Raw genomic sequence first — 19800 nt, forward strand, 5'->3', positions numbered from 1 at the left:
CAAAGTGCTGGGACTACAGACGTGAGCCATCGCGCCCAGCCTAAAAAAAATTTTTTTTTTGGAGGGGATACCAAATTTCGTTATTTGAAGGAATGGTACAAATCAAAGAACTTAAGTGGACGTTTTGGTACAACTTATAGCAAAGGTAAAGGATATCCGAACATGCATGCACTGCCTTGGTGACCAGGGAAGTCACCCCATGGCTATGGGGAAATTAGCCTGAGGCTTAGCTTTCATTATCACTGTCTCCAGGGGTGTGCTTGTCAAAGAGATACTCTGCCAAGCCAGGTTCCGGTGCTCCTGTCTTGCGCAAGTTGGTCACGTGGTCACCTAATTCTTTGATGGCTTTCACCTGCTCATTCAGGTAATGTGTCTCAATGAAGTCACACAAATGGGGGTCATTTTTATCAGTGGCCAGTTTGTGCAGTTCCAGTAGTGACTGATGCACATTTTTTTCCAAATGTAATGCACACTCCATCGCATTCAGCCTGCTCTCCCACCCCAGTCTTCATAGTCTGGTTTCTTGATATCCTGAAGGAAGATTCGGCCACCTAGTTGTTCTGCAGCTTCATCAGTGTCTCGGCATGTTCCCTCTCCTCATGAGATTGGTGAAGAAAGCATTTGGCAAAGTTCTTCAAGGCCACATCATCACTGTCGAAGTAGCAAGACATGGACAGGTAAATGTTGGAGGTGCAGAGCTCCAGGCTGATCTGGCGGTTGATGGCAGTCTCTGAGCCCTGGTGTTAGTTCCGGCGCACCTGCGAGGTGGACGCGGTCGTCATGGCGGAGGCTAAGGACAGGCGGTGGCGGTGGCGGCGGTGGCTGCACGGCGCAGGGGCGGCGGCGGAGGCCTTGGGGAGGTCCAAGGGCGCGGTGAAGAGGTGATGAAGGCCTGGCTATGGGCGGCCGGCCGGAATGGGGGACAAGGGCTGGGTTCCATCCAAGCATTGTTGAAGCAGGAAACCCCGACGACTCTCGGCGAAGAACGTCTGGCCTAAAACATTTTTAAACAAGCAAGGAAGGATTCAGTTTACCACTCATAAATTTATCTGAAACTAATCCTGAAGGTTTTATGCCAGTGGGGGAAAAAAAATCTAGCCAGGCATGGTGGCACATACCTATAGCTCCAACTACTCAGTAGGGTGAGGCAGGAGAGTCACTTGAGCCCAGGAGTTCAAGGCTAGTGTACACTGTGATCATGCCTGTGAATAGCTCCTATACTCCAGCCTGGCAACATAGCAAGACACTGTCTCTGAAAGAAAAAAAAAGTAAATCTGAGATGTTAAGAAAAGGGTTAGCCATGGGAGGAGGATTTGCTCCTAGTGTTATTGGATCTCCAACCTCCCCCATGCCATTTTTTCCCTTCCTTGGGGATCTAGATGGTTCACGCCCACAGCTGCCCTGCCCTGCTGATGGTTCTCTGGTCATTCCAACTGCGGCAGTCTCTCACTGCCTGCCTCTTCTCAGGATGCCACCTCTGCTGCCAGTGTGGGTGAGTGGACGTGGTGCCCCCCTATCCTGCTGCTACCGCTGCTGCCAGTTTCTCCCTCAACTGCTGCCAAAACACATCATGTGCCTTTTTATTACTATAAATTAACTGATAAAAGTTCAGATGTAAATACATTAAGAATTTGACTCTACAATGGCAGCAACAAACAGGTTTCATATTTGGCTGATTAAGTTAGTTATGACCGTTAGACTGCTGAGCTACTTAGAAATGGTGATACCGCAGATATTCAAGAAGAACTTTCAGATTAGAGTCCAGGTGACTTGACAAAATTATATGAATTAATTCTGCTTTAAAAAGATAATGTAAGAAGCTGGTGGTTCAGGTAGTGAGTCAAATGAAGAGCCATCTGTTCTGAGCAAATAAATAGTAACTGTTTTGGAAAGGACAGTATTGTCTTCTGAGGAAATGGGCAGTAGGTACTAACCATGCCACTACCTGGGACCAGGATGCTGATTACATGTTCCTGGACCAAACTGGCAGCAGAGACCTCAGCGGGGGAACTGGTGCATGGATATTGTTCTTAAACATAACTTTATTATATTGTTCAGAAAGAAAATGCATTAATTAACTTTAGGTATATATAAAGCGGGTAGAACAGTTTACAATTTTACAGTTTAAGCTTTTTTTTTTTTTTTTTTTTTTTTTTTTGATACTGTCTCTGTTGCCAGGCTGGAGTGCAGTGGCACGATTTCAGCTCACTGCAACCTCCACCTTCTGGTTTCAAGCAATTCTTCTTCCTTGGCCTCCCAAGTAACTGGGACTACAGGCGCATGCCACCATGCCCGGCTAATTTTTGTATTTTTAGTAGAGACGAGGTTTCACCATATTGACCAGGATAGTCTCAAGCTCCTAACCTTGTGATCCACCCGCTTCGGCCTCCCAAAGTGTAGTGATTACAGGTGTCAGCTACAGCACCTGGTGAAGCTTTTAAAATTAGAAGTATGAGTTAAAGAAGGAAATAGAGGAAATAAGCCTTTGTGGAAATTTAGAATCCCTTTTGTTTGCATTTTCAGTCTTCTACACTTTACAGACTCCCCTCCGCCCCTGCAACAGAGGCTAGCTCTGTCATCCATGCTGGAGTGCGGTGGCGCGATCTTGGCTCACTGCAACCTCCGCCTCCCAGGTTCAAGTGATTCTCCTGCCTCAGCCTCCCAAGTAGCTGGGATTACATGCGCCCACCATCATGCCCTGCTAATTTTTGTATTTTTAGAAGAGACAGGGTTTCACTGTGTTGGCCAGGCTGGTCTCAAAATCCTGACCTTGTGATCCCCCCACCTTGGCCTCCCAAAATACTGGGATTACAAGCATGCCTCACCATGCCTGGCCACAGACAAGACATTTGACGTTCAGGGAGAGTAACAGGATTGGCTAGGACATGCATGGATAATTATTCTAAATATCATGCTCTTTCTACTGCCATCACAAACTTTACAAGTCTTTTTTTTTTTTTTTTTTTTTGAGACAGGGTTTCACTCTGTCACTCAAGCTGGAGTGCAGTGGCACAATCTTGGCTCACTGCAACCTCTGCCTTCCGGGTTCAAGCAACTCTTGTGCCTCAGCCTCCTGAGTAGCTGGAATTACAGGTGCCCACCACCACGTTCGACTAATTTTTGTATTTTTAGTAGAGATGGAGTTTGGCCATGTTGGCCAGGCTGGTCTTGAACTCCTGACCTCAGTTGATCTGCCTGCCTTGGCCTCCCAAAGTGCTAGGATTACAGGTGTGAGTCACCATGCCTGGCCTACAAATCTTCTGTAATAGCAGAAACATCAGGAGAAAGCTGGCCCATTTTTTTTTGTAATAAGTTATGAAGAGACACCTCTATTAGCTTTTCCCAATGGAAGGAAGCTTCCTTCTGCTTCATGAAATGTTAGGAGTGGTCATGCAACTTGCTTTGTTTGGCAGTAGGGGCTAAATAAAAGAACCTAAAGGTCTTGTTCTTTACTAGAAGTCTGTCATTAGTTATATGGGCAGTCTGCAATCTCATGTACTTCCCTTCAACTCTTGACCCTAATGACTTATCTGTATCCCCTTGATCTTTTTCTTTTTTTTTTTTTTGAGACGGAGTCTCGCTCTGCCGCCCAGGCTGGAGTGCAGTGGCCGGATCTCAGCCTCCCAAGCAGCTGGGACTACAGGCGCCCACCAACTCGCCCGGCTAGTTTTTTGTATTTTTTAGTAGAGACGGGGTTTCACCCTGTTAGCCAGGATGGTCTCGATCTCCTGACCTCGTGATCCGCCCGTCTCGGCCTCCCAAAGTGCTGGGATTACAGGCCTGAGCCACCGCGCCCGGCCCACCTTGATCTTTTTCATGGTGACCCTCTAACTGCCACACCCATCCTGCCTTTCAGATTATGTTTCCTTTCTTCCTTTTAGAGTTTCTCAGGATGTCAGCCTGCTGGTGATGTTTCAGAGACCATTGGAGAGAGTGGAATTAGATGGGGAAAACATCACAAATGCAAATACTACAATTTAAAATTTTTCTCTCATATTTGTTGCATTGCCAGTTCATTTGTGTCATTTTAATTGAAAATCAAAATATAGCTCCTTTTGGCAATGTTTTAATTACCTTTTAGGAATAGGAGGGGTAGATTACTCAGAGCTCTCTGACAGCTGGTATTTGCTGATGCCAGGAAGAGGAAACCAGACTTTTTAATCTTCATTTTCTTTGTTTATTATACCAGAAAGCTTTGTTCTTTTTCTAAGTTCACAGGCCTGCATGCCAAGCTTTGAGGACAAAGGGTACATGCTCGGTTGTTTTGATTTCACAGTGATGTGCCCTACAGTGTCAGACCAAAACAGATGTGAGAAGGGTGGAAAGTAGAGGAAAACACTATGAACAGAAAGATTTTCTGTTAAATTATTTTCTTCTCCATTATCACACATCTAAATTAATATTGCAGCGAGCTAATACCAGCATCTAACATGTTCACTATCTACCTAGCCCACTTTTCTGAAGCTCTAAATAAAATCTCTGGGCTGGGCACGGTGGCTTACGCCTGTAATCCCAGCACTTTGGGAGGCCGAGGCAGGCAGATCACCGGAGGTCAGGAGTTCGAGACCAGCCTGGCCAACATGGTGAAACCCAGCTTCCACTAAACATACAAAAATCAGCCAGGCTTGGTGGCTGTCGCCTGTAATCCCAACTACTTGGGAGGTTGAGGCAGGAGAATTGCTTGAACCTGGGAGGCGGAGGTTGCAGTGAGCCAAGATTGTGCTACTTTACTCCAGTCTGGGTGACAGAGCAAGACTGTCTCAAAAAATAAATAAATAAAATAAGATCTCTGTATTTCAAAGTTAAGTTAATTTGGTCTCTGCCTCTGAGACAAAGGAAGATGCCTCAAGCATTGTCTTTGGTGGATATGTGAGAAACTTGATTAGAAATAATCTAATCTTCACCATTGTATCCCTAGGTCCTAGCCCTTGTGGCTGCTGTTGAGTAGGAGCTCAATCAAATTTGTTCAATGAATGACCAGCTATTCAAAAGCTTTCCAGAAAAAGGGGAACACAAACTTCTACAAGAAACAAGGCATGCTGGCGTTAGATTGATCATCAGCTGCACTAAAAATGGTGGAATAATAGCTTGAAAGTTCAGGGGGAAAATGATTTTCAACTTGTGACACCTCTACCCAGTCAAATTACTTGCAAGGGCAATATAAAGATATTGTTACACATGCAAAGACTCAGAAAGCTTACCTGCCAGGCACCTTTTCATGAGGAGTTATTAGAGCATCAGTTATTTTCCATCAGTAAAACAGCAGAGTATCCTGAGGAAGCCATGGGATTCAGGCAGCTGCAGATGTGACCCAGAATGTCAGTTTTGTGGGTGACTAAGCCACAAGTTCATATTTGAGCAAGAATGGAGGATCCAGGAAACAAAGGTATTTCATGGAACTTACAGTTGGAAGAACCTGAAGATATACTTCAGGCAAAGAAAATGAAAATAAGAAAAGCACCTAGAAATTTTATTTTCTGAAAGACTCTACAAGAAAATCATAATACAAATATGAATTAAACTGAGTCATCAATGGGCTTTCAAAAGAAAAATATTCCAAGAAAATAGAATGGGTAAGATGGCACAGATTTCTTTCAACAACAAAGTACTAGGCAAAGCAACAACAACAAAGTAACCATGATTTTGAGAAACTGAGCAGCACAGGGTTGAGACATTGTGATTACACAGAGGAAAATCAATCACAGCATACTACTTGGCTCTGCTGTGGACCAACATTTTCATAATGTTAATGCTGCTTATTGGTTATTGTCTATTAGAACCAACTTATAGAAGACTTAGGCCAGGTGTGGTGGCTTATGCCTGTAATCCCAGCACTTTGGGAGGCCGAGGCAGGCGGATATCGAGACCATCCTGGTCAACATGGTGAAACCCCATCTCTATTAGAAATACAAAAATTATCTGGGCATGGTGGTGTGCGCCTATAGTCCCAGCTACACAGGAGGCTGAGACGGGAGAATCGCTTGTACCCCAGAGGCAGAGGTTGTAGTGAACTGAGACGGTGCCACTGCACTCCAGCCTGGCAACAGAGCGAGACTCCATCTCAAAAAAAAAAAATGACTTAGTTTCAGACAGGATTATAAATGTTATCAGTCGTGGAAATCTAAGAGTACAGCTTTGAAAAGTTTGGAGGTACAGAGGTTTGAGGTTGCAATGAGCTATGCTTGCACCAGAGGTACTCCAGCCTGGGCAACAGAGGGGAGGCCTCATTTCTAAAGAAATTTGGAGGTAGAAACAGAGGTGGGGAGTTCAAGGGAAGTAGGAGTTTCTCCTATCATGAAATGGAGAACCAAGAGGCGCTGTCTATATTTAATAGAACTAAAAACAAAAGTTTAAGGATATTAAAGTTAACTAAAGTGAACAATAGGACTAAAAATTGTGGTGTTAACTACCATGTGCACCTTAGGGAGGTGAATTAAGCTGACTTTTTATCAGTCCTTGCAGGAGTCAATGTCACAAAATAGCAGCTTAATCCTATTCATACAGTTGAAGATCAGGAGAATTTAAAATCACAAAGGTCAAAGTGGTTGCCCTTTGGAACTGGGACTGAGGCTGGGGAGATAAAAAGCAAGGAACAATTGCTTTTTGTTGTAGGGCTTCCTCTACTCTTTTTTTTTTTTTCCTTTGACAAAACAAAAACCAAACATAACAATCCTGGTGAGGGTCACAGATCATCTATTTTAATGCCTGGAAATATATTCAGTGAGTCATCTTGTAGCTCTTAAACCAAAGTTAAAAAGTATAAGAAAGTCTATAACTGTAGACTACAAAGCAGTTAATACAGAATGAAAACTCCCAGTCATCTCAGGAGAAGTGGTGTTTTATTTCTGGTTGCTGCCAGAAATATTCCTGTATATATCCAGAAGCTCTCCTGGCTAGGTATCCACAGCTTGGCAACAGCTGCATAAAAAGGGGGCCAGGCCTCTCACCATCCCTTCTCCCCTACCCTCACCAGTCTATTCTTACTGAGTTACAGGTTGAATTGCCTCCCCTGCAAAATACATGCTGGAGTCCTAATGTGCAGTACCTCAGAATGTGATCTTATTTGGAAACAGGGTTGTTGCAGATGTAATTAGTTAAGATGAGGCCACGCTGGGTTAGGGTGGTCCCTCAATCTGATATGACTGGTGTCCTTATACAAGGGGAAATTTACATTCAGAGACAGCACATAAAGGAAAGGCAATGTGAGGGAGAAGAAGGCCATCTACAAGTCAAGTATAGAAGCCTGGAACAGATCTTTTCCTTCCAGCCCTCAGAAGAAACAACACTGTCAACACCTTTATTTTGGACCTCTAGCCTCCACAAGTATGAGATAATAAATGTGTTGAAACCATTCATTTAGCCTGTGGGACTCTGTTACAGCAGCCCTGGCAAACTAATACTCTGATGGAACAAGGGAAAGAGTCCCTTTCATGACTGCCAACATTGGGTGGGAAAGAAAAGCATTAGGCACCTTTGTCATCTTCTCACCTGATGCCGTTATAAAATGTAATCTGATAAAAATCTGTGTCTGTTGCTCAGTTCTCAAGAGCAGCATTCAGAGTACAGGTATGGGTATGGGTAGTACTGTCTTTTGTTTGTTTTTTGAGACGGAGTTTCGCTTTGTCGCCCAGGCTGGAGTGCAGTGGCACGATCTCGGTTCACTGCAAGCTCCACCTCCCAGGTTCAAATGATTCTTGTGCCTCCGCCTCCCAAGTAGTTGGGGTTACAGGTGCCAGCCACCACGTCTGGCTAATTTTTGTATTTTTAGTAGAGACAGGGTTTCACCACCTAGGCCATGGCTGGTCACGAACTCCTGACCTCAGGCAATCTGCCTACCTCTGCCTCCCAAAGTGCTGGGATTACAGGCGTGAGCCACCGTGCCTGGCCTTGTTTGTTTTTAATTGAAACTAGTCTTTGTATCGAGTACAAAGAAAGCAGTGCAGATGTTGCAAATGTTGATTTGTAGCATTTCCCTTCTCATCACCACACTACAGAATAGTTGTACATTAACTCTGACATTGTGGAAGGAAGGCAATTGGAGCTGGCCAGAGCAAAGTCATTTTGTTCCTGAATGCCATTTTACAACTGCCAAACTGTAGAATGTACTTGCTGATGTTGCAGACAAAATTGCTGCCACTTTTGAAAAGGACTCTGCTGAGGACAGAACTTTTCTCAAACCCCTTCATCAAGGACTTTTGCCTAGAAACCAATGAACTGTCATGATAATGCTTTATCTTCAAAATAGTGGGTTATGAAAGTTATGGATGAACTAGTGAGAACTGACTTCTTTCTTTAAAAACCCTACCCAAAAATAGCTGGTCAGGACACAATTCAAATGCTTCCGGAATCTGTGTTCCTTGAACTGCAATTCTCAGACTGCCAATAAACTTATTTACTTGGATTTCAGTCTCTGTGACTCTGGTTGACACGTTATAATGAACATGTTCAGCGCTTACAAGTGAAGCGTAACCAGATATTGTTCACAATAATCCTGAGGTAAGTTCTATACTTTTATATAGAGGGATTTAGTCACTCTGCTGTATTAGTTTCCTAAAGCTTCTGTAACAAACTGTGACAAACTAAATGGCTAAAACCACACGAATTTATTACCTTACAGTTCTGGAGGTCAGAAATACAGCTCACTGGGTTAAAATCAAGGCTTCAGCATGCATGGTGGTGCTTCCCTGAGTCCCAGCCACTCAGGAAGCTGAGGTGGATGGATCGCTTGAGCCCAGGAGCTCAAAACCAGTCCTGGCAACATAACAAGACCCTGTTTCAAAAAAAAAAAAAAAAAAAATCAAGATGTCAGCTGGACTGTTACTTCTGGAAGCTCTGGGGAACAATTTTTTTTTTCCTTCTAGCTTTTCCTCCTTTTTTTTTTTTTTGGCAACAGGGTCTCGCTCTGTCACCAAAGCTGGACTGCAGTGATGGGATCATGGGCCCTCTCCAGCTCTAGTGATCCTCCTGCCCCAGTCCCCCGAACAGCTGGGACCACAGCACCCGCCACCATGTCTAGCTAATTTTTCACAGAGACGAGGGAATCACTATGTTACCCAGGCTGATCTCGAACTCCTGGGCTCGAGGGTTCCTCTCCCGCCTCCGCCTCCCAAAGCACTGGGATTGCAAACATGAGACACTGTGCCTGCTCCTTTTCCAGCTTCTTGAGGCCAGCTGCATTCTTTGGCTCTTGCCCCTTCCTCCACCTTCAAATAGCTTTCTGATTCTGACCTTTTCGGGCCCCCTTCCACTTTAGAGAACCCTTGTAATTACACTGGGCCTAACCACATACTCCAAGATCATCTTCTCATTTTAAAGTCAGCTGATTAGCAACCTTAATTCTATCTGCAATCTTAATCCCCTTTGCCAAGCAAGAGAACAAACGCACAGGTTCCAGGGAGTAGGATGTGGGCATCCTGACGCGGGGCATTACCCTGCCTTCCACAATTGCCCAAGGTCACACAGCTAGTAAGTGCTAGCTAGCACTGAGTGCTGTGCCCATGAAATTTATCTACATAGGCTTTCACTTAACCTGCAGACAGAACTCAGTGGGAGATACTTTCCCTCAATATTATTAGCATTGTTCCACTGCAACGTGGAACAACAGCTTTAAAACGTGCTCTTCGTAGGCCCGGCTACTCCAAAAACAGCGCCTCCCGCCAGACTCAGGCGGCTTCCTTCACCCACAACCCGAGAGACGACCCGCAGGGCCCGCCCCGCGGAAGCCGCTGATTGCCAAGCCAAGAGTGGACGAGGGTTGCCGGGGAAGCGGGTGAGTGGTCCCCGCCCTGGAGGGCCGCCTCTGGAGAGGGGAGCGCGGCGCGTGGTGGCGGCGCGGAGCCTAGTGGGAGCGACGGGGAGCGACGGGGAGCGAGGGGGAGACGCACCCCAGGTGCGCGGCGGCGCCCCTCATTTCCGCCTCGCGGTCTGGGTCCCTTGCCGCCTTGGGCTCTGGGCGCGCGGCGCCGTGGGAGCCGGCAGGGCGGAGCGGCTTTTCCAGGAGAAAGGGCCCTTACGGGTGAGCGCGGCCACTGGGCTCCGCAGTGGTGCAATTGCCGCGCGGGCGCCTGTCCCGACCCAACGGGTTCTCGATCGCTGCCCGGAAAGAACCAATGAGAAACGCTGTTGCAGCTAAAAAGAAGTTAATAAGCGCAGGGCTGGTCAAACCAGAACAGGGTCTCAGACCTGTCTCCCAGAGAAATCGGGGGCGAAGATTTTAAATGGTATTTTGGCGGCAGGGGGCTGGGAAACTAAAACAATTGACCGGCTGGGGATGAAATCACAGGAGCGTCTGAAACTCGGAGCGGCTTCGTTGGTTCCCAGGAGGGGGTGGGGTCAGTTTCCCTTGTCTTGAAGTTAACACGAAATCCCTCGTAGTTATCCTAGCCTCTGTGCTAGAATAAGAAAACGACAATACGAAAACCTAGCCCGTGAGGTTAGAAGCAAGATGAGTCAGTCATGTTAGATTTCTCTCATTATTTATACATCTGTAAAGGTGGTTTCAGGCACTTTCTGAATTTAGCCCATGTCTCACCTGTGATGCCTCCTCTGGGTATTTGCAAATCACTTTATTAGATTTTTAAAATTATTGTGGCAGGCATACGAAGGGGCCGATATCCTTTTGCCATGTTCAGAGTGTATTCAGGTCTTGTAATGATCATATGAGTGTAATATTGAGTAAGAGGCAAATGTGGGCAGAAAAGATCAGATGTGGTTTTCAGCTAAGAAGTCTGGTTGCTCTTATTTTTCAGTTACTCTCCATTGCATAGAATAAAGCCCCGAAGAAACGAAGAATAAGAACATGGGAAAACTTGGCTTCCATGTTAAACCGAGTAAATACCAGGTGTTAGAATAGTGGTAAAGGACTTGTTTCTTTCACATCTATGTACTCTCAAAGACCTCATCAGTCTTGGAAAAACATTGTTTCGAAGACAATGTGTATGATTGATTTGGTTATATGAAGACATTATTTCTAGGATTTCCTCGTAATTCTGTGATAAGCAGGAATACAAACTGGAATTTTTACAGGTCACTATGGTAGAGGTTTTAGTTTGATTTTTGCTTTGCCTGTCATGCTCTCTCTTCCTTATAATTCTTGATTTTTGCTTTGCCTGTCATGCTCTCTCTTCCTTATAATTCTTTGTGGTATGATTAAAAAACGAACCCTAGGGCTGGATGCGGTGGCTCACGCCTGTAATCCCAGCACTTGGGAGGCCAAGGTGGGCGGATCACCTGAGGTCGGGAGTTCGAGACCAGCCTGACCAACATGAAGAAACCCCATCTCTACTAAAAATACAAAATTAACCTGGTGTGGTGGCACATGTCTGTAATCCCAGCTACTCGGGAGGCTGAGGCAGGAGAATCGCTTGAACCTGGGAGGTGGAGGTTGCGGTGAGACGAGATCACGTCATTGCACTCCAGCCTGGGCAACAGGAGCGAAACTCCGTCTCAAAATAAAAAACAAAAAACAAACACTATAAGCTTTTTGAAAAATCAAGTAAATTCATTCCATTGTTTTTCCTGCAATGAAAAAGAATGCATCACTTTTCTAAGGTTTTAATAATCATAATAGCTGCCAGTTATTCAGGACCTTCTATGTACCTGGCAAAGTGTTAGGAACATTTGATCCATTTTCTCTTATGTGCTAAGCAGTCCTACTAGCTGCTTCATCCTGGAAATACAGATGGGAGCTTGAAGTCAAGGACTACAACTGTGTGTTTAACATCTCTCTTGACTCCCAGTAACCTCCAGTTCAGCACATCCAAAATGAAACACACGTCTCTTCTGCCAATATGTTTTGCCCCACCCCTGTAACACTCCCACTGCCAGAAAAATCACACAAACAAAAACCTCACACACAACCATTGTGCCTTTCCTCTCTCAGGGGGTGCCAGAAACCATCTGGTTCATGCCAGAAACCTGGGAGTCAACCTTGCCCTGTTCTCTGCTTGCCCTCCCATAAATCTGCCACCACAAATCCTGTCAACTGTTCTTACATCTTTCCTTCCCATTTTTTCTGGCCCCATTGCCTCCACTCTATTCCATTTCATTATTTTCCTGCCTTTTCTGTTGTTGGAGCCTCCTAACTGGCCTGTGTCTCTGAGCTGGCCTTCCTGCCTCTCCTCCACTGGTCCATTTAATCTGCAATCTGAGTGAATGTTTTTTCTAATATGCAAACATGATGATACTGCGTTCTTGGTTAAAATGCTTCAGCAGCCTGTTACATTCTTTCATTTTCTTGAACTGAATGTAATTTCTTTAGCTCTTAAATATGCAATTTCCTCTTCGATGATTACTGTTTTCCTCTTCGATGATTACTGTTTTCCTCCTCTTTGTCTTCAAGTTTCATTCATCCTTCAGGCTTCAGCTTAAATAGCCTACATTTGTTGAGGTTTATGGTTATCTCTGCATGGGATGTCCATGATGGCAGGGACTATGAGACATTTGTTCAGATCATAACATCTGACTCAGTTGGTGCTCAGTGTCTACCTGTTGAATGTAGTATAGGGAAGGAAAAACATTTTTTTCTCTACCTTCTTAGGTTCAGTAGCTGGGCCCTGCAAAATAAACTGATGAAAGATACATTAACAGGAAAAAAGGTTTATGCATAAATGTAAAGTGGTTAGACCAGGGGGCTCACATGCCATTTTAACAAAGAGTGATAAATTGTAGAGAAGTAACTAGACAAAAGTAGGGGAATTCTTCTTGGGTAAATTGTAGGAAGGTAAATATATGGGAGAAGCTAACAGAAGATACGGGTTATTCAGTAAGGTTTGTTATGTGGACTCAAGTTGGCGCCTTCCCCATTGATAAGAGTTGCTCTCTTCCTGGTACTGGAAAGGAAGACACATTTACACAAGGATGTTTATTACCTGTACATAGGAAAATTTATGCCCTGCATTTATACAAAAAAGGGAGGGCAAAGAGCAAATTGGTTTCAGCTCAAAACAATTCTTACATGAAAGTGGCATATTTTGGGGTAGCATACACTGATCCCCTTCAAAAGGAATAAGTTGCTTTTCTCTTATCATGGTTATGAGAGCTACTTTGAATTAACTTCTGCTTTTTGAAAGTAACTTTAATTCTCAAATGTTTCTGCTTTTGAATGCAGTTTGGGAGAGCCCATGGTGACTGCGTGAGTGGAGCCCAGCTGTGTGGTTGCCCCAGCATGGATGACTACATGGTCCTGAGAATGATTGGGGAGGGCTCCTTCGGCAGAGCTCTTTTGGTTCAGCATGAAAGCAGTAATCAGATGTTTGCCATGAAAGAAATAAGGCTTCCCAAGGTCACTACTAAAGAAATTAGCTCACTTTGAAAGTATACATGCAATTTGTATAAAAGAATAAGTTTTTGGCCAGGCATGGTGGCTCACACCTGTAATCCCAGCACTTTGGGAGGCAGAGGCGGGTAGATCACCTGAGGTCAGGAGTTTGAGGCCAGCCTGGCCAACATGGGGAAAACACGTCTCTAGTAAAAATAATTTTAAAAAATTAGCCAGGTGTGGTGGCATGCACCTGTAGTCCCAGCTATTCGGGAGACTGAGGCAGGAGAATCACCCGAACCTGGGAGGCAGAGGTTATAGTAAGCTGAGATCGTGCCACTGCACTCCAACCTTGGTGACAAAATAAGACTCTGTCTCAAAAAGTAAATAAATAAATAATAAGTTTTTTAGTTTTAACATGGAATTTCTCCTTCATGCAAAAGATAGAATTGGTTTATTCGTTAGCTTTACAAGGGCTCAATATATTATATGTGGTTCTTAGGATATTGTAATTAACAATGGGAGAAAAACAGTAAAAGTTTTGGAGGCAATTACTGCTAATTTTATTTCAGCAAATAATTGGTAATAACTTCTACTTTTGTATACCTTATGGTGTAGGAAATCGTTGCCAAAGCAACTCAGGTGCGATATTAATGAAAAAGGATCATAAAAATACAATGAAGAACAAATGCTAACCTTTGGTACCAGTAAACCTACTTTGTGGATCAGTTTATAGGTTTTATTTCCTTGTAGACCATTACTATGTATCATAGTTGTCCTATGAAAGAATTCATTACATGAAGACTATGTCATAATGTTTTGGATCAATTTTTTAAAAAACACATTCTAATAAAGGTCTCAGAGTGCTAGGTATTTTTTTCCCACTGTATTCTTGACTTCATTCAGTGATTTTCAAACTTGAGTGAGCATCATAATCAGCTGGAGGGCTTGTTAAAACATGGATTGCTATTCTTCTCCACCCCCAGGCTTCCGATTGAGTAGGGCCAGGTGGGCATGTGAATTTACATTTTTAATAAGTTCCCAGTTGGTGCTGATGCTGCTGGTCTGAGAACCCTTGTGTTACTACACAATCAATGGCGATTTCTTTTCTTTCTTTTTTTAAATTTATAAATGGAGTTTTGCTCTATTGCCCAGGCTGGAGTGTAGTGGCACGAGCATAGCTCATTGCAGCTCAAACTCCTGGGCTCAAGTGATCTTCCTACCTCAGCCTCCCCAGTGGCTGGGACTATAGGTGTAGTATACACTATAGGTGTAGTATAGTCCCAGCCACTGGGGAGGGTAGCCACCAGACCCAACTAACAATGACAATTTCTTGATTGTAAAATAAACCATTCAGAATTTCATCCTTATAGAGTAAGTTAGGGATAAATGGTTTTGGAAATTTACTTTGCTTGCCATCTCTGTTCATCTTTGATGCAATAATACACCAGCATACTCTTTTTTTATCTGGACCAGTGGACTCCTCTAAGTGATTGCAGACAGTCAAAACATGAAATCCCCCCCACCTTTTTTTTTTTTTTTCATTTAGGATAAAACATTTCTTTTTTTCTATATCACAAGTCATCAAAAAGATACACTATTTTTGATGGTATACTGACTTTCTAAGTCAGGTGATGCTTAGGCTGATATTAAAACTGTTTACATTCTGTATGTGTAAGGAATGAAAAAAGAAAATAAAAGTACAAGGAAGGGGTCAGCTCAAGCATGAAAATGTAGCCAGCGTTGGAAAATCACCATGCATTTTCTCTTGTCATTTGACAAATTTAAGTTGAGCCAAAGTGTAGTGTTATAAAACTGCATCTAGCATTGAAGTATCATGTACACTATATTATTGTAAAGTTATCTATTTTAAATGCAGTATTAAATTTATGCTTATTTAAAATGTTTTTCTAGTCTTTCTCTAATACACAGAATTCTAGAAAGGAGGCTGTTCTTTTAGCCAAAATGAAACACCCCAATATTGTTGCCTTCAAAGAATCATTTGAAGGTAAATATGAATTCCCCCAGATATGTGCTTTTCTGAATTTGATTTATAGCCACTACAGCTTTTCTAAAGAGCTTGTATCTGTTTTAGCTGAAGGACACTTGTATATTGTGATGGAATACTGTGATGGAGGGGATCTAATGCAAAAGATTAAACAGCAAAAAGGAAAGTTATTTCCTGAAGACATGGTAAGAGATTGACTTACATAGTTTCTCTCAAGGTTTAGAAGCCACTTTTCTCATAAACTAGTTAAAACAAAAACATTGATATCTGTAATTACCTGAGAAGGTAAATAGAAATGACTGATTTCTGTATTGGTGTTACCACTCACTGTCCCCAGGATATGCCTGCCTGAAATGGTTTTAGGAAGTAAAATCTATGTAAATTATTAAGAAATAAAACTTTCATGTTTAGAATAATTTCAAGATTGTATCACCAAATTTTGTGCTAGATATTTAAAATCTTGATTTCTTTTTTTTTTTTTTTGAGACAGAGTCTTGCTCTGTTGCCCAGGCTGGAGTGCAGTGGCGCGATCTTGGCTCACTGCAAGCTCCGCCTCCCGGGTTCATGCCATTCTCCTGCCTCAGCCTCCTGAGTGGCTGGGACTACAGGTGCCCAACACCATGCCTGGCTAATTTTTTGTATATTTAGTAGAGACGGGGTTTCACCGTGTCAGCCAGGATGGTCTCGATCTCCTGATCTCGTGAATCCGCCCGCCTCAGCCTCCCAAAATGCAGGGATTATAAGCGGGAGCTACCGCACCCGGCCTAAAATCTTGATTTTTATTGTACTGAAATTTTTAGGAGACAGGTCTATTTTATTTTGTATTACTAAAACATCAGAAGAATGAAGCTTACCATTTCTGTTTCTTGGGAGTACCTATTCTCAATCTTTTTCCTCCTAAAGCTTGAAGTGGTCCCTTCAGTCTAAGACTTGCTGCCTTTTTAGTGGAAAATTGCATAGTAAATATTTTTTAATGAATTGGCTATGGTAAATACTTAAATTGCTCTGTTGAGGCTTAGTTTGATTTAGGTTATAGCATGTTATGAAAGTATGTAAATAAATATTATACATTTAGAAATTGTATTATTAAAAATATGGGTTCTGTAGAAGGAAGTCAACCTTGGCTTCAGCTGGAAGAATCTCCATAGCAAAAGTGAAAACAAAATTAATTTGACATTTAACTGTAGGCCCTCAAGACACCTAGAAATTCTGGGTACTGTTGACCTTGGACTTATAAGCAGGAGCTATTGACCTCAAAGGATTATTTATAATATAATGAAATATTTTAATGTTACCATATAGATATTCTGCAAAAGTAAATGAAAATCCAACATAATGATTACACTAGAAAAGCTGTAGTGTATTTGTTATTGGTGAACTACCTTTATATAAACATTTAAGAATACTTTTATTTGGTTGAATATAAGAAAAATATAAGTGGAAGTTTTACTAAAATAAATTGCTATTTGGATCATGCATAAGATGATGGAATATGGGAGTCACAGCTTTTCTGAATTTCTCCAAGTAACACTGAATCTTAGTTGAACTATGTAATTTACAGGAGTTCTGTACTCACATTATGTAAAATCCTAGTCAACTAAGGCCTAGAGATGATTCTCTGGAATTTTAGGTTAATATGAGCCAGTTACTGCATTCTTGAAGATTTTGCATACCTTTTTCTTACAGATACTTTATTGGTTTACCCAAATGTGCCTTGGAGTAAATCACATTCACAAGAAACGTGTGCTACACAGAGATATCAAGTCCAAGGTGGGTGGAGTACATTTTTGGACTTAAAAAAAAAAACTAAATCAGTAATTTTGCTGTGTTATCCCATACATTTTGGGACTTTTTTGTTTAGGAATATTTGTCAGCCTAATATTTGTTACTTACTTTTCAAATTAAAATATTGCCCACCTTTATTAAAATATAATTGACAGAAATGTGTATTTATGATGTATAACATGATGTTTTATATATATACACACACATTGTAAAATGATTAAATCAAGGTAATTAACATATCTATCACCTCACATACTTATTATTTCTTTGTGGTGAGGACATTTAAGATCACTCTCAGCACTTTTTAAGTATTCTATGCATTATTAAGTATTAAGTATTCTATGCATTATTATTAACCATAGTCATCATGTTGTACAACAGATCACTGGAACTTACTTGTCCTAACTGAAACTTTGTACCCTTTTACTTAATATTTATACTAACCAAATAAGGTAATACCTGAGAAAAAGTCATTGAAATCTCTGTAGTAGTACAGTCATGCATCACTTAGTGATGGGGGACAGGTACTCAGAAATGCTTCGTAAGGTGATTTTGTTGTGTGAGCATCGTAGAGTGTACTTACACAAACCTAGATGGTATAACCTCTTACACACCTAGGCTATATAGTGTAGCCTGTTGCTTCTTGGCTACAAACCTGTACGGCATGTTACTGTACTGAATTTCTTGGGCAATTGTAATACAATGGTAAGTATTTGTGTATTTAAACGTAGAAAAAGTTCAGTAAAAATATGGTATTGTAGTCTTCTGGGACCATTGTCATAAATGCCATCCCTTGTTGACTGAAATACGGTTATGCAGCACGTGACTGTGTATGTTAATGTGTCCTAGCTCTCTTTTAGTGACCACTTACTAAGTCCATGTGTTCTCAGATGGAAAACGGTTGACACCTGGGCCTGCCATGTGGCATCACCCTGACACAGGTTCTCATCGGGTCGATTGAGTCTGCTGGTACAACCTAAAACTTACTTGTTAGATTTTGAAGCACTCATCCTGAGTTTCCATGCAGGGGAATGTCTAGCTGTCAAGAGGGGATCTTGGTGTTTTGTGTTCCACTCTGGGACTCAGCTGTCAGCATTTCTACCCTTGATCTCCGTCATCAGCAGGCTTTGGAAGACAGCTTATCTGCCTCATGTTCGATGATGGAAGACATAATCTGAGTTCTTCTTTTTAAATGCAGAATATCTTCCTCACTCAAAATGGAAAAGTGAAATTGGGAGACTTTGGGTCTGCCCGTCTTCTCTCCAAGTATGTATATCTGTTCTACGGTAGTGACAGTAATCAAAACATCCATTTTCAGGAATGTTCTGTAATCATTCTTTGCCCTTTTTTGGTTTTAGTCAGATGGCATTTGCTTGTACCTATGTGGGAACACCTTATTATGTGCCTCCAGAAATTTGGGAAAACCTGCCTTATAACAATAAAAGGTGAGTGCTGCATATTTGATGTAAGGGTGCCCATTTGGTGACAGGCATTTTAGCCTGCAGACGATACAAGAGTCTGATGTCACTTCAAAATAGATGCATGGATCATACTGGTTTCTAAAAAATATATCTGAAAGCAGTCTGGAATCTATATTTCTAATCTATATTGCTAGGCTGCTAGATAAAAGTAATAGTTTTCCAATTGCTATTAATTATACCTGAGAGGAGCAAATGCTGAAAGAAAGGCCAGTCATTCTAGGGACGGTATGAATTATATCAGTGGTTCCCAAACTTTGCTGCTCCCACTTACAAAAATCCCAAATCCCAGGTTGCATCCACACTAATTAAATCAAAATGGCAAAGGGTGAGAAGCAGGCATCAGTAATTTTTCAAGATCACTGGGTGATTCCAATGTACAGCAACATTTGATAATCAATAGATTGTGTCATTGAGTTGGTATTTACAGGGCTAGATTATAAGTACTTGGTTGATAGGTAAATTGATTGAAGGAGGTTAGTATGAAGATCTTAATGATTTAAAATGCAGTATTTTTTTCTGAATATGAGTTATATGTGCCCATTGTGGGGATGGATGTGCAGGGAAGATTGGAAATAGACCTGTAAGAAAGGACATGGAAATCACACACTTTTCCCAACTGCCATGTTTTTTTCTTCATTCACTTTTCCCCCTAAAGGTGGTTGATATATTTTATATATAATTTGCTTTTGTCATTTTATATTATAGTCATTTCCCCACATACTTAAACTCTTCATAAATTTTCTAATGGCTGCATATATTTTACTATATGGCGCTTCCAAAGTTTACTTAGTAATTCCTCTGTTGTTGGCCTTATATTTCCAGATTTCAGTCTCATAAACAGTGCTGTAATTAACATACCTTTTGTGTATAAATTTGTCCTTGTTTTATATCACATTCTTGGTGTGGATTCCTAGAAGGAGAAACACCAAAAGGCTGTTGTTACTTTATGCTGACTTGCTTTCTGAAAAGGGTATGACAATCTGTACTAAATAGGTTTCTTAAAGAGGAGAATGGACTGAATGGGGGCAAAACAGCTCCACAGGGACTTGTTGGGACAATTGAGGAAATTTGGGTATGCAGTAAATATTAAATAATGTTACTGAATTGAGATTAAATTCCTTGGATGTGATAACAGTATTGTGTTTATGAAGGAAAGTGTACGTTTTTGTTCTTAGGAGATACATGCTGATGTGTGTAGGGATGAAGTGTTTGATATCTGCAACCTTCTTTTTTTTTTTTTTTTTGAGACAGAGTCTCACTCTGTTGCC

At 42.0% G+C, this 19800-nt stretch overlaps 1 protein-coding gene and 1 pseudogene across 6 annotated transcripts in view; one reads left to right on the top strand and one right to left on the bottom strand.

Annotated features, from left to right (window-relative positions):
* Positions 1-104: 104 nt before the first annotated feature.
* LOC117063365 lies at positions 105-3818 on the bottom strand (annotated as a pseudogene).
* A 5819-nt stretch (positions 3819-9637) lies between these two features.
* The window catches only part of NEK3 (NIMA related kinase 3), a 31299-nt gene continuing 21136 nt past the window's right edge, over positions 9638-19800 (top strand). Inside the window, exons 1-8 of one of the 6 annotated variants that reach the window (XM_033177627.1) lie at positions 9717-9769; positions 10749-10829; positions 13109-13282; positions 15173-15266; positions 15354-15451; positions 16953-17036; positions 18250-18317; positions 18410-18496. In XM_033177627.1, coding sequence (XP_033033518.1) covers positions 10818-10829; positions 13109-13282; positions 15173-15266; positions 15354-15451; positions 16953-17036; positions 18250-18317; positions 18410-18496 — 617 coding nt within the window. In that variant the 5' untranslated portion in view covers positions 9717-9769; positions 10749-10817. The other 5 variants (XM_033177630.1, XM_033177629.1, XM_033177631.1 and 2 more) reach the window with 5 other exon arrangements.

This window comes from Trachypithecus francoisi, unplaced genomic scaffold, assembly GCF_009764315.1.
Source record: "Trachypithecus francoisi isolate TF-2019V2 unplaced genomic scaffold, Tfra_2.0 Lachesis_group18, whole genome shotgun sequence".
NCBI classification, from domain to species: domain Eukaryota; kingdom Metazoa; phylum Chordata; class Mammalia; order Primates; family Cercopithecidae; genus Trachypithecus; species Trachypithecus francoisi.